Source organism: Zophobas morio, unplaced genomic scaffold (assembly GCF_036711695.1).
Source record: "Zophobas morio isolate AGI-343-1 ecotype UQ-CSIRO unplaced genomic scaffold, CSIRO_AGI_Zmor_V1 ptg000014l, whole genome shotgun sequence".
NCBI classification, from domain to species: Eukaryota; Metazoa; Arthropoda; class Insecta; order Coleoptera; family Tenebrionidae; genus Zophobas; species Zophobas morio.
This window is the reverse complement of record NW_026972119.1, coordinates 2,456,426-2,472,510: the sequence shown is the minus strand read 5'-3', so window position 1 is coordinate 2,472,510 and position 16,085 is coordinate 2,456,426. Positions and strand designations below refer to the sequence as shown.

Below are 16,085 nucleotides of genomic sequence, written 5' to 3'. Positions count from 1 at the left end.
AACCATAGTGGAAAGTTTGTTAATGACGAAACAGGTGTGAGGCACATCCTACAGCATCAGAAAGATTTCATAATAATAGCATTTGATTTGGATTGTATGTCGGGTAAGTTATGAAATAATTAATTAAAAACCTTCTCCGAAGGGCGTATTTCCGTGCGTTCGTTTTTTGCGATGGTATCTCTCGACCAACATAATCCAAGAAGAGATTAAATTAAATCCGAAAAACTTGTGCGCCCCTTATATGGCCAATCCAAACTGCGCAGAGGCGACTTTTTCAGTACGCAGCCGCACATTCAGTCATGGACTCCCGTTCAACTTTCAACCAAATACCTCCTACCATCTCAGTTCAAGTTTGTAGTGCGTTGAGAAAGTTGGTGTCAAAAGTCCATGATAACAGCCAGTAAACAAAGTTTGTAGAAACCGTGTTGCCGTGGACATTTTGTTAACAAAATGTGTGATACAACGAATGCCTCGACGCAGAGCATAGCGGACTATTTAGCACAGTTACTCAAAGATAGGAAACAACTCGCAGCCTTTCCGAACGTATTCATTCACGTCGAACGTCTTCTGGACGAAGGTGAGTTGACCAGACTGAATTTTCGCCCCGATGCGTCGCCGAGGGCTCTTGCGCGGCCGATTTTCGCGTTTTTGGCCGAGATATGGCCCATATCGCGAACATGTGACAGGCCGTGACGCACTGTTGACCCAGACGTGCCGCCAGATCGTTCGCCCGAGCGGCGGCTCGAGGGAGCATTTTCGCCGAAAACTATGAAAACGCAGAAATTCCTTGCTGCCTTGGTCAACCTCCACGAACGGCAGGCGTGGCTTTATTACGCTGGCTGCTCGGTATGTAGGTAACTGCTCAGAAAAGTCGATCGCTACACCAGAGACCGGCTCAGCGCTGGCCTTTTGTTTCTCTCTGAGACGACCGGCCGACTAAGATTTTCGATTTAAGCGGTCGCCATAATGTCATTTGCCATTTTTAGATGTGGTAGCAACAAATTACAGACAATGATGTCATTTCGTCGAGCTGTCAATAATAGAAGGCTTTTTTTTATAACTTGAGTGGGCGGACGGTAAGCGCTAATAACGTGTTGTCACATTTCTATGCTTTATAAACTAATTGTTTACGGTATGTGAAAGCACGCACCCTTTCATAGGGCGCAACCGGTGGAAGCAACAGGTTGAGAAGTGGATTCCTACCTGTACATTCATTTGTTATGCACCCCTACAACCTTCACGAATCTCATTGGATAAAAACCGGAATCAGAGATAAGATTTATACACTCTGAGGATTAGTTGATTCGATACAAAATTTGATTGGGCATTGATAAGTGAGAGTAAGAGGTGGCGTCGGAATTCAATCAAACTAAATTTTATTTGTTTAATAAAATTTATAAGAACGGGGCATAAAATTACGACATGTTTATTGTCATTTGTTGTTATTACTTTCATTAAATATTTAAAAACGTTAGGAATGAACCTAATTATTGAATACCTAATCAAATTTTGCCATAAATGATAAGATTTAATTGCCTTTAAAGTCTTATAATTATGTGTCAGGTTTATAAGAAACGGATGACCTTCTGTGCGCCAGCTTTGACGCATTATCGTGGTTTGTTGCTCTTGATTCACCCAGTCTATTTTTCACTTCAGATTATTGTTTATGCAAAAAAGATGATCAAAAATACATTTATGTTTTACTTATAATTGGCAATGAACGATAAACACTATCTTTGAAAGAAATTACGGTTTTTTTTGTATGTCGGAAAGGAATAACTAACTCTCTTATATGCAGTGTCGAGATATAGATCTGTTACATATTTTTAAGTTAATGATACTTAATAAAAGTAGACAACATTTTTAGATGTTTGTTGTTAAATTGATTGTAAATTAAATAGTTTTAATCATTAAGAATAGTACCAACATTCATTTTTTATGTATACTCATATTACACTAAACACACAGTTTCAATGGTATACCGCGATTTTTTAAAGATTGATTACACTGATTATTATGTAGGAGTATATATTAATGAAGTGTCAAAACTAGAAATCACTAGTTTGTTTGTTGTTATATCACTAGTTCCTAGTAATAGTCTTGTGTGTTTTCTTTCATCCTGTACTGTAGCTACTGTTTTCCGTTGTATATTAAAAAAAATATATAACGATTCACATTTCATAAAAACTTTCTAAATTTTCGTTTCATAAGTGTGAAGCTTATATAGCAAGTTGTGAACTTGAGAATGTTGGGTTTTCATGAAAATTATTTTGTTGTAAAAGTGCCATTAATGTATATAATTTTACGCAAAAAATTTAGTGGTGGAGCTGTGAAAACTATTTTTTTCTTTTTTATACCGTTTTTGTAGTGCTAAAGCGAAGTATTGTTTTTTTTAGTTTTTTTTTGGTTTAAAAGATCTATCCTGAAAATTTGGAATTTGCTTATAGAAAAAAAAAAAATAGAGATGTTTTCGTGATCCTGAAGGATGAGTCTCTTTCGTTCTGGTAACAGGAAATTCATATTCGGTGAAAAGTTGCATTCTAAGTATAAAAATACCTAAGGAAATAATAAAACGAAATATTGAATCTGACTGGGTTTTTCGGTGTTAAAATTTTATGTAAACACATGGTCATGTTTTGAACGTCTGCGCAATTTCTTGCACATATTGCCATTCAAGTATAGAATATTTTTTATATACAAATTTTGGTAGTAATTTTCGGAGGAGTAATTTTATGATGAGTAAAAGGGCCTTTCGACTATTTTTTTTGTTGTAGGAAATATGAGGAATTTAACTTATAAGGTCAGGGAAAATGAGAATGAAATTCTCTAACGTCTGTATTGTTATTGTGGCGTTTATGGCGTATACAACGAAATAGGCAAGAACTGCCGTAAGATATCACAAAATATTTTCTGCTAGATACTTTCAAAAATTAATCAGAAAAATATAGGACAATGGTATATGCTTATGCAGTTTATGTCTAACCTCTCTCCACTGTTCTAATTTCTAGAGTCATTAATATACTTATTTAACAGGTACAACAAATTGCCACTGTTCTTGGATGATAGAAAATTTTGTATTTTTAGTGTGATACTTATATTGTATAGAATGAAAGATGAAATAATAAAATAATAAAATAGATACGTGGTACCGTCATGATAACCAAAAATGTTTAAATCTAAAAAAGTTATCAAAAATAGACTCAAGTTGTTCTGTATTGTCATGTTTCGTTGACAATTCCTCCATCAACAATTCCCAAATACGTAGACAATTTTTCTCGAACTAGTCAAAATAAACCATACAGTAGGTTTAACAAATAAAAAATCAACGGATTGTGTAATATTAATTCGTTTCAGTGCTGTTCTGCTGTGCTGGTTGCAGTTAGATGTGCATTGGCAGTTTTTTTTTTATTTGACTGTAGGTTTGTTAATAAACTTATGTATGATAAAACAGTGAGGTAGTACTATCAAAAAGGTGAAGCATGTGGCATTTATGGTTCTGTAAATTTTTATACTACGTCATATATGTATACAAACATAATTTTTTAGTGCTGTTTTAATTGCTTATAATTAATTGTACGTATGTATATGTTTGAGTAAGGTTTTCCGCCAGCATGTACGATGAAAGTAATTCTTTTTAAAATCTTTATGAAAAGTTGTTGCAAACACAAGCTTTCTAAATTGCTTAACGTAGAAGTACTGGGTAGAATATGTCAGGTATGTTTTAAAATAATTAAATTGCTTGCAATAAATTGTTTTTTTTTTGGCTAGTGAACAACAACTTGGCTAAACGCCTTAAAGTAAAATGCATTTTACGTTATTCTTAATTGAAAAATATGTTTCATTAAAAGCAACAATTACTGCGCTTTATCTGGCCCAGTAGCTCTTTTATTTATTTATTTGTTGAGATTTAAAAGAAAGTGTTTTAAACTCATAGGTATATGTAGTTGAAATTTGTTCTAGCAAAAATAGTTGTTTTGTTTTCTTTTATTATAAAGCATGTTTCTAAGTTTGATTGTCCTTAAATATGACTTAAGATGACGTTCTAAGGAAGTGGAAGTTTAAAAGGAAGTTTATAAGAAGTATGATAATTTGTTGTACTCAGAATAAACGTATTATACACTTTAAAGTTTTTAAGACAAGATTTATGCGTTTTTCGTACATGTTAGATACTCTTAAGATATACAGGATGTCCTGATACAGAAATACCATTTATTCAAACCATAAAATTATAATAGAAAGAAAACGTTCCACTCAAAATAAGCAGAAACAATATTTTTTTTTGTCAGCGACGCCGGCCACTGCATTGGGTTTAATTTTAGAGTACGTACGTACATGTATGTGTCTTTTTCAAAAATACTGGTTGAGATAAGATATTTCTTGTGCTTCAGGAATGTGTCTATTTTGTTTTTTTTTTAATCGTTTCCACACAATATCCCAAAAGTTCTATAGCTAATCGATTTATTTAAATGAATTATCTCAAAAATGATTGCCCCATTTTTTTGTAAATTTCTGGGAATAGTTGTTAGTGTTACATTAAGATATTAAAATAATATATATATATTTCTCTTACCAATTAAAAAAAATGTATAGTGCGTGTACATAGTTAACAGAATTGTTTATAGTTATATGGCTAAGTTAACTTGGCATATGTAATTCAGTATTTGGGATTGATAGTGCATTGTAAAAATCAGGTCGCAAGTGAAATGCAAGCAGTACTAGAATTACTTTCAACGTGGTGAAAAAGCTACATCCCCAAGTAGCACAAAACACATCAATTTTGATTATTCACATTTTTGAACATATGTTTAACTATAATTGATAAATTGTAAAATGTCGATAATTTTTGTGGACAATATACGATTATTTGTAATACTGTTGCGCTCAGTGAGAAAGACGCATAGTTATCTACCCATCGTGCGTTCTAGCTGATCAGTCTGGGTGGTAATTGTGGAGATCTAGGTCATCTGCATTTTCTTTAGTCATTGATCAACATGCGATGTGCTGTGGTTCCGTAATATTTACAACTGTTGGTTACAGTCGCCTAAAAATTTGGACGATGCAAAATTATCTGCATCATAATTTATTATATTGCACATCGAACCATTAGGTGTGTTGTTCCTAATTGTACGTTAGATGGGTATATATATATTTATCATTTTTGTAAACCTTAAATTCCAGAGAGAGAAAAGTAAGCTTTGTACAGAATTAGTTTATACTATTCTAAAAATTTTGGACTCAGGTTACTTATTATTCAAAAAAGACATATTAAATCGCTAATAGATAACCATTTAGAAAAAATATAGACATACCGTAAATATTTTAAAGAAAGTTGTAATTTAAGCAGCACATTCAGGTTGTCCACTGTTGTCCTAGCCGTTATTCACATGTGATGGACAAACGTTTACAATTATTTTTCGGTTTTTTGATTAAGTATTTTTATGGCCAGTATTGTTTGATAGCAATGGAAAGATCTGAAAACTTAATTAAAAGCCTCTGTTTTAACAAATTCTAATTGTCAGTGAAATGTTTATCTACAGTTCAGTTTCTGTAATCATTTCAATAAAATTGTTATTTTTACTCAGTCAGTAGATAATATTCATATTTCACAATATTTTTCTAGACCTACCAGAACATGAAGATAACCAGTTTTATGTTCATTTATATTTATATGTGTTAATCGGATAGCTCTGCCATCAGGTAATAAAATTGTGGACCGACCAATACAAGTCAGTATACAATTTTAACTCATCAATAAATTTGCCTCGGAAAGTGTCTTAACAACAATTTTGTGCGGAGAATGAATCCACGAATCTGCATTGTTTTCAATTCTATATTATCTCAATTCGATTTCAAGTAGACAGTTTTAATAGTTCATAATTTAATTACATAAACGTATCCTGCAGCTATTACATAAATCATTAAATGATTTAAAAATAATGTTCTAAGCTGTACGTAAGATGTGACTAAGATTCAATAATTAGATATTTTGGCGCTGCGTTAATAACAAGTAATGACGAAATTTCAGTAGCAGGACGGCAAATGCAACAGTTTTTTAGCGTATTATGTCAGTATAACTGACATTCCAATGTAATCGTCGATTTATGATAAACACCTGTTGCAGATTTTACGCAAATAATTCTAAATATGTGTACAGAATTCATTATACATTGTAATATTTCACTAAATTGAAAACTATGTCATCCTTCAGTGCTTTATACAAAAACTCATTGTATTTCATAATGCAACTCTTTTGTTCATATGAAAGAAGTAGAACTTAGTCATTACTGTATGCATGTTAAGAATGAGGTAATGGGCAAAAATGGCGTATGCCCTGTCACCAGTTCTGATTACGTTATGACCATTTAGTGCCATACGAACGATTATGCGTTACAACCGCACCTATGTATTAATTAATTTATGCATACGTGAAGAAAATCGTGCACGGGTTAATCCAGATGTTCAGCCTTATGTTAATCACTTTGTAAGGTTATTTCAGATTTATTTCCACCTTCATTTTCTTTCAATACCGCATTTTTAGCTTGGCTACAAAGGAACTTATGGATCTAACTTAATTGCGTAGACTATGTACCTCCGACGATGTTCCTTATCCCGGAAGTCTCTTATGTGAGCAGTAAAAACAGGTTACACCAAGAATCTGTTTTACATATCTTAAATACATCATAAATCTTCTGAGGAGCTATGCGTCACCCCACAAATATCTACACTGTCACTTCAGAATTCAACTAGAACGTTACTTTTGGGAAAATGTTTTTTTTTACTTTACATCAAATAAAAAAAATCAAACACGCTTACCTGACACAGATATTTTTTCAACCGCCTCAGCTTGACCTTGGCTTCTGTAACAATTGCAGCGTGACTTTTGAGGTTGTGGTACAAGGCGATTTCCTCCAGGTCGGTGCATTCCATTCCGCTTAACAGGAAGTGACCACCGATGATGAGGGATAAAACATCTTTATTGTCGTCATTTGCGTATAGAAGTTAAGTCCCGTTGGCCGGTCAGTTGGTCGCTGATCTTCTCCACGTTACTGGTTGGCATTCCGTTCGCCCGTTTTCTCTGCAGGTGCCATCGAGATTCGAGATTCTTTCGACTTGTTCTTCTTTTACTATTTTTCAACTGAAGATCTCATAAAGTCAGCGTGGGATGAAATTTTAAGATTATGTGAAATACTCGAGCCTAAACTCTGATTTATAATAAAATATGATATCAAAACAATAAGTACGTATTTGTTCGCACAAAGAGCATGAAAGTGTAGCCGTTTTTTACGAGCACAAAAGTTGTTTTATGCGTGTTAAAATGAGTACCCAATAAGGGAGGACTTGCCTGTATATATACTGTCTCTTGTTTATACAGTAGCGGCCAAAATAAAGTAGAACACTTCTTGAAAGGATTTTTCAAGAAATTTAGTTGTGTAAACTGGACTCACTTGAATAGGTATTCATTAGCAATGACATTTAAACGTCAATACAAATTTGAAATTTACACTGGGCAAAGAAAAGTGTCCTACTTTATTTTGGCTGCCACTGTATGCAACTTCCTTGTCTCCTAATTGAGATTTTACAGTAGCAGTAAAACATTGTCCAATCTAAAATGATGTGTCTGGTAGTTTGAGTACTTTAAATAAATAGACATATTGAAAATAGGTATTGTAGCCGCAAACAATATGATTTTGTAAATCACTAAAAATGTATGTTGCAAATATAACGTTTGAAGTAAGTTGCCTATTAGTTTTTTCTGGTTTAAATGTATTTCTTTATATTCCGATCTGCTAGATACCAAGAGTTGATAATCAGGCTTTGCAGTCAGTCAGTTTACCGTTTATCGCATGACACCACATTCGATAAAAAACTTGTTAACCTAAAAATTTCGTTAGTACATGTTTGTCGTAATTGCTCGAAATTGCAGTGATAAATTAGTGTTTTTAATTCGTTTTCTATTGTTCACGCGTTCACATATACAGTTTTTGTGGTAAAATGCCAAAGCATCTTCTTGTCAGCTTCTAATAATTTAAATGTTACTTCACAGTTATTTGATTTTTGGCCCATTGGCAGTGTTAAAGCGAGGTTATCTATACAGCAGAGCGAACGAAAATTGTAAATATATTTTGAATCATTTAACTAATAAATTTATATTTATTGTATACAGCTACAATATATTGCTTTAATTTGAATTAATTTCGAAACGTGATGAAATGTCGTAAACCAATACAAACAATTAATAAAAAACAGCATTTTCTGTTTATATTATTTTTTCATCCACCACACTACATGTGACCTTCTTGATTTTGATATATTTGACATATTTTTCTCTTTAGGTATAGCACAAGATGTCGTGGGTGTCCATTTGTGCTTCACATATTCTGTGTATTGAATTGTTCACTTATGAGTTACAAAATTTATTGTAATTCTCATTCTTTCCACTACGTAGTTGCATGTTCTTTCTCCTGCCTCGGTTGTAATACATTTATTTTTCGTCTATCTTAAAATTGTATGAACTGACGAAGCCCACTTGCCATTTTAGATCTATAATTATAAAAGTGCGACATTGGTCTTTATTATTTTTATGTGCTATTTTAAATATGGGAAATTTTTGTAGCAACCAATCTTTACTTAAAATTCACCAGAATTCAATATTTATTCAAAACGTGCAATAAATACCTCGCCACTATTCTTGATAATGTGGACCAGCAAATTGTTGTGTGTTTTGCACAAAAATACTAGCGCCTTTTTCGGACATATCTGTATCATGGTTGTTCCAAGCAATATTACGATACAACTACCACTTTTTTGTGTTGGTTCCAAGCTAATGTGTATGTCGATTTACTATCATAAAAGATGTAAATGAACGTGTCCTTTATGTGAATTATTATGAAAAATTAAAATTATAAACAGGGATTTTAGAACACACTTTGGAAATGAAGTTATTAATTTTTGGCCTTGCTGTCACCAGCACTCTTGTTTAATAACAGTAAATTCCTGGCATCATTAGGGTGTATAAGATCTGTTGAAGATCTACTGTATTTTTTGACAACTGGGCAGAGCGACTACATACATATTGCACCAGTTGCGCTGCATAGTACTTAATTTTTTCAAGAAATTCAATGACAGTGTTTCATGTGATGACTATTCTGTTTAGTCAACCATTTGAATAATGGGTACGGTACGGTATAATTCTACACAGACAATATGTTACCTCATACATTACCGTAAAGATTAGTGCAACATTAACGTTGTTTCTGATGCGGTGTCCACGATGATTACGGATTTTTTTTTGTAATTGTATCTAATGTGCTTCGCCGAATTTATGAAGTTTTAAAGCTCTCAGACATTTGGCGTTATAGAAACTAGTACAGAATAAATCAGAATAACCGGATTTACAAACCGTGTCTGCGGTTAGGAACTTCGATAAATATGATAAACATAAGATAGATTGTGTTGTAATTTTGTAAAATGAGATTTATTTTCAGATTCAACGATGTGTTTAATTTCGTTTTGTTTTGTAAACAGTTTTTATTTATTTTTGGTCGCCTTTTATCTCCCAGGCCTATCTATCTAAGTATTAACATTGGATCATTGTGACAAATCTATAACTTCATATTTTCTCTACGTTTCGTTCCAGAACATAGACTAAAATTTATTATACTTCCCAAAAATTTGATGATTTCATCTCAGAGTTTACTGAAAAGTACGAGTTGAAATTCAATTTTATTTGTTTTTGGAATTACTCGCAAGGGATGGTTAAAAAAGTGTAATTTATAATGCAGTATCTTTCCAGATTAAGTCTAAAAAGGTCTATTTAAAATTTTTCAGCTTTCTAGGAAATAATTTTGTTGTTATTAATTAGTGGTTACTGATTACATATCAAGAATTTATATGTTATTAATTTTATATATCAGAATTTGGATATTTGTCTTTACGAATAAAACTGTAACGGTAACAACATGCTATTTTATCTGTAGTTGAATGATCCACTTTATTTGGTTTTAAACTCTAGGGGTTATCTTAAAAAAAATAGAGTTAGCAGAATCAAAGTTTACGATTTATTTAAGAAAATACATAATGAACTTCTTTTTGGTGAAACGCTAGTAATGATTTAAAGATCAGAAAATCACGTCCCCTGAAAATTTTGTTGAGTAAATATCACTTTTAAACTGTGTTATTTTTGGCTTAGTAATCCTCTGTTATTTTTAATTAAGCACGTGAATATGGGCTGTTTAAAAAAATCAAAACTGAACAGTACATTTTTTTAATTCATCTTAGAAAGTTTGTAACGAACTTCTTTGAAATAGCATATATTATATCTCGAAAAGCGTTCATGGTACCTCTCTGTAATTTTGAGTAGACTTTACACAAACAATTTAAGGTGCATAATATGTAATTTTTTTAATCTTTACCTTGATTTTTTATAAGATCCAACAGCGTGAAATTTAACATCATTGAAAAGAATATTTTTGTTTTATTTTCTTCACTAACTTGTTATTGACTTCGTGACAGTAACGAAGCATTGTTTTCTAGGGCTTCAAATTCTAGGGTGTAACGTAGTTTTGACTAGTTAAGTGGTTTTTCACATAAAGATTTTCCGGACAAGTAATCTGTATGACATGCACAGGCTATTCGTCATGCTTCAGATGGTGAGGGAAGCACTGTGCATATTCTTTAGACCGATTTTTGTACGTACGCGTAGTTGTAATTTATGTCACGTAAATAGGTGTGTATACATGTTATATTTTGTCAAGAAGAATCTTTACGATATTCGCAAAATGGACCTTAAATAACATTTTAAAATTTTACGACGTCTTTGTAATAAGCACGATTACTATTGAATTGCTAGATAATTGTATCAGTAATTTCTGTTTTTGAAAACAATCTTTTCATTTTAATGGTTTTCTCTATTAACCCCAACTCTAAACATGAACAATGGTTACTCTGTAAATACAACATACCTACACTTCTGCTTAGGTCAATGTACAATGTAGTTAAGAACTCTTGTCAACTCGTATTGTATGTGATATACATGTAATTTAGATTATTGGGTCCGCGTAAAAAAACCGCCAGTGTAGTTTACTTGCTTAGTGATTTAACTACGCGCTTTTAAAAATAATTTAATGTTTTGGCCATAATCCCAAACAAAAGAAAAAATTAGCACACATGTTGATGAATCACACGAGAAACGACTGAAAACTTAATTTGCTGGGACGTGAGGACTGAGGATCACATAAGCATTGGTATGGCTATTTTATTAGCTATCAAACTATTATAATGAATTTGCATTCAGAAACGTTTGCGTTTCAAAGCACATGTGCCGAAACGTTGCTTGCATAATGGATACAAACGAAAACGTCATCAAGCGTAAGGCTGCAAAAATACTGGTCTATTTTGTAATAGTTCTCTGTGTATAATGGAGAAGCTCGGAATCTGATCTTCTAAATTATTATACTGTGGTTTTTTTAATCAGTGTGAATGTGCACTTGTAATTTTATGTCGGTTGAATAAAGAGAACTAAGCGATACATTAAATGTGTAATGCGCACACATGTTTGTGCGACATTAAGAGAGAATTAAATTGATCGCCATTACATGAATTGTGTGATTGATAATTATTGTTCACGGTTTTTTTTGTCTAAATTTGTAGAGATTTTATTTCATAATGGGGTTAGAAACATTGAGATTACTCTATGCTTGTATCACAAAAATATTCAAAAGAACGACTCGAAAATATTGCATTTGACACAAAATGACGACGTGATGTAATAAGTAATTATTACAATCTAAAGCTGACGATAGCCCGTTGATGCTGGCCCCAGTTTGGATAATTGATTCAACAACCCCCTTTTAATTTGGACTTTCTCCAGCAAGTTGACTGTTAACTTGTTAAAAAAAATATATATGAAAACAAAAATGTTATCTAAACTAATTTCGACGATAGAATAGTTAAAACAAACTTCTATACATCCAAATTAATATTATTACGGGAACAGTTTTCTATTAGTAAGTTGCTATACAAGTATACGTTAACAGTTAATTTGATCTGTGAAGGTTGTTTTACAGTTTTAATGTAGTCAAAATAGAAGAAATTATATAATAACGTTAAAATATGATGTCATTTTCCACTTGTGGTGGTTACACTTGAAATTATTTGTTTTTTAATAATTGGAAGCTTTGTCTATAGATTATTGAAAATAAATTAATCACTTAGGTTTGTGGGTCTTCCGTTTCCGTGTGTCTGTCGTCTGTTGTCTGTTGGCGATTTTATTAGACATATAATCTTAGAAACTAATGGACTGATTGTTGTGAAAAAATAACGCAATTCACAACAACGTATTGCATGAAACAAAGTCTTTGTTTTTTTTTTTTTTTGAAGCTCAGATCTTGGAGTTTGTTTAGAATCTTATACCTGCTTTTGATTTTTGATGTCTAAAAACATGACGCTATTAGGACCTACATGCTTATGTGTACATACGTCCTTCATACACACGCAACGTAAAAAGTTGTAATCCACTTTTTAAATCTTTAGTTCTTACTTGGAAAAAATCATACAGAAATGAGATTTATACTGCTATTCTTGGATTAATATTTAGCATCAAATTAGGTCTACATGGTTAATGACTTATTTGGCCTTTAAGGAAGGAGAATAACTGTAATTCCATCGTTGTTATGACAACAAATAAAATCAGTCTTTATTAGACATCCAACAAGCTGTTTTTGCCACTTAAAATTGTCGTTAGGGATGAAGACTTTGTGTCTTTTTGGTGCATTATTGTACCTTTTACTATATGTTGGAAATTGCCACTAATGGGTTTTTTAATTTAATGAAGAATCCATAACATTCAGTATAAGAATTTTCATTTTGTATGTGTGCAATTTAAAATGTGCGACTTACAGTTCTCAATTTCATTTATGTATAAATTATTTTAAAGTTTTATTAGTTATTGCAACAAGAGAGTGATTATGGTATGTAATACGTGAAACATCGGATATTTAGATCAAAAGTTCAGGTAAAGATTAAGTCTGTTGCGTCTTTTTTTTAAGCAGGCTGTACGCGAAACCATAATAATCAGTATATAAAACAAAAAAATTATGAAACGGAATTTTCTCTATGACTAAGTTACATGCCGCAGCTGTTGCAAACAAACCTCAAACGTCCTGAAATAATTTTCGAATTATTCAAGATTTAAAATTGGCACTAGGTCATGTTGTGTTTGAATGAGATTAGCAATATGTGGATACATTTTATTGGTCTAATCACTTTTTTGTAGCTTAAACGGTTGACTTCTTTACAGATATTCTAGTTCTTTTTTAGAACATTAATGCCAAAACAGCCGAAATGTGTAGTAAATTATCTCAACTTTGAGTTAATTGCAAGACTGGCTGCTTTTTCACCTAGTTTGTCTTAGTGGTATGGCAACAGCGCCACAGGTCGATCTTCCATGGGTAAACAGACTTATTCTTAGAAACTGTTAGAACAGCTATTTTCAGGTCCAGACTCAGTGAAACCATCACGTGTGCTTTTCCCGATGTACGATTCGATGGTTGATCATAAGCTCGGCACGGGGGGTGGGACACATGCTTTTGGAAATGGGTGCACAGTGGAGGGGTTAATGCTTACATGCGCACTATCCGTGGATTTTTCCTGCGGAGTAACTGCAGGCGCAATCTTAATTGAAGTGAAAATTGACTCGATGAAAAAATGGAATTACCGAGAAATACTCGGTCTAGAGGCGATGCAATTAGCGTGCAAAGAGAACATGTAAAGCATTCCATGTGGACATGATTAATCGTGGAAAAATGCCGATATCACAAGACGAATTAAAATTACACACTTGCAAACTCTCCGTACTCTGAAATGGCTTTGCGGTGCATTCAAACAAGAAGTTGTTCTGTATGGAAGGTGTGACGGCTGACGGGCATGTTTACTTGTTTGTTCATTTTTCTTTTAAATTACAAACTGTAAACGCGGTGGGAGATCACCACCAAGAGTCTTCCTTCAGATGACGCAACAGTCGCCGAAACGAACATAAAAGGATGTATAAACTTTTTCATTGGCATCTGGGTAATAAAAATCAAGAGCGGCCATTAAGAAATGTGAAAATTTACTTTGTTGTAATTTGTATGTTTATCCAGATAATTCATTAAATTTTGTTTACAGCGATAAGAATAAATTACGACAAAAATGTGATAAATCGCTCCAAACATCTTTATTATGTAGGTATTCTATTTTTAACCATCACAAATCCACCTACATGAATCACGTTTAACAATCGGCTATTGAGCCTGCCGGCATAGGGACCGTTTGCGTATATTATATTTTTTTAGAAATTCGGATCATCCAGAACAAGCGCTTTAGAGTCATATTACAGAGCAGCAAGTAGAAGTAGTTATTTTCATGATCAAAAGTACTCCCTCAATCGATTCTAATGTTTCGATGTAACCGTTAAATTTCATTTTGTATTAAGAAAAAATTATTGAGAAGTTCTGTTTTCATAGCATCTTTGTGTACGCATTTCTACTGAGATTGGTTGGAAATTCAAAATGTGGTAGTTACTAGTGGTAAACAAACACAAAATATGCACGTTTGGTATGATTCGTTCACAAATAATAAAATTGGTTGTTTTACTTCTTGTAGAAAACCTGTGGATCATGTTAAAGACAGAGAACACTTGAGAATAGACACAGGCATTACGGAAAGAACTCGATCAACCCCTTTGGAAAAATCCGGACCTTTCAAGCAAAGTAATTGTCAATATACATATATCATTTCTTGCGATATGTTAATGCGTATACTGACCTTTTGAAAAATATTGTTATTAAGTGATTCTACAGACATCTGTTAGTTTATACTTAATAAAATAATCCGCTTAGTATTAATGTTTTATGTTTACATTTCCTACCTAATTAGCATTTAACAGAGTTTACTTACTTTCGTAACAGAAGCCGACCAGAAGTCTGTTTTTTCTTTTAACAAATTAATATCGAGGCTATTAAAAGTTAAATGAACATTGCAAATAACGGAATAACGAATTTCAGTTTAAAAATAATATCAATTGACGACTTGTTGATATAATGTAATTGTAATGTACTAACGATTTAGATTTGACATAGTTAAGAAGACTATTTGTTTTTTGTTTGTTTTAGGTAAGCACCTAGCATCTTTGGAACTATGTTGGTTAGAGGGGGATTCGTAAGTATGGCTGCGACTATAGGATTTAATTTTATACAACATAAAATTTAGGAACATTTATGTACACCTTTACAAGGAAATTTGACTAAAAATGTCGTAACAAGAAGTTGTTAAAATTGTTTAAGCGCGTAAAAAGATTATGTAGTTGCGCAGAATAGCTTTTATAAGGAATAAGTCGCATATATCATCACATCAGAAAAACAAAACTTTTTTTAATGTTACATATTTTATTTTTGCGAGTCCTAATATAATTTTCTTCGCAATATTAAAGGAAATAAGACGTCCCTTTGTTACTAGAACGTACAATAAATTCTTCAAAAAATCTAATCATTGGTGTTTCTAGTATCTGGTTGTAAATTATGTTAAATCCCGGATGCAGATACGTTGCAACGTCCATTTAAGGAATTGTTAATTTTATGTTTTCTCCCATTTTAATACGGCTTGTACATACCATATCCACAGGTTCCATTTCCGTCTGTCTGTCTGTTGGTGATTTTCTAGATATGTAATCTTGATTCTACTCGACCGATTCCTATGGAATTTTGGGTGTACTGCAAGATCATAAGCACGTTGATTGTTCGACCCTATCTAAAGTTTGTTTGTTCAGCTTTATAAAGAATTTTTGATATTTGAAATTGTGATTACTAAATCCCATAGTAGCTTGTATAGCTACTTGGGGTTCATCACTTTGCTCTCATCAATGTCATCTTAAAATTTTGCGAAGTACTTAAATGCTACATAAAATGTGTAAAATACATACATATATGTTTATTTATGTGATTCACCCATATTTTGGTTTTCCTATAGGCATTCTCATAAAAAATAAAATTAGCAAAATCAGCTTTCATAATTTATCAAAGAATTTCAACTATTTGTTTGTGCTTTAGGTG

The 16,085-nt window shown here is 32.5% G+C and overlaps 1 protein-coding gene across 3 annotated transcripts in view; it reads left to right on the top strand.

The window, feature by feature from the left end:
• The first annotated feature begins 299 nt into the window (after positions 1-299).
• Positions 300-16,085, top strand: part of How (held out wings) — a 54,970-nt gene continuing 39,184 nt past the window's right edge. For 2 of the 3 annotated variants that reach the window (XM_064056284.1, XM_064056286.1), the window contains exon 1: positions 301-577. In XM_064056284.1, coding sequence (XP_063912354.1) covers positions 451-577 — 127 coding nt within the window. In that variant the 5' untranslated portion in view covers positions 301-450. Of the gene's footprint in view, positions 578-16,085 lie in introns of all 3 variants that reach the window. The other variant, XM_064056285.1, reaches the window with a different exon arrangement.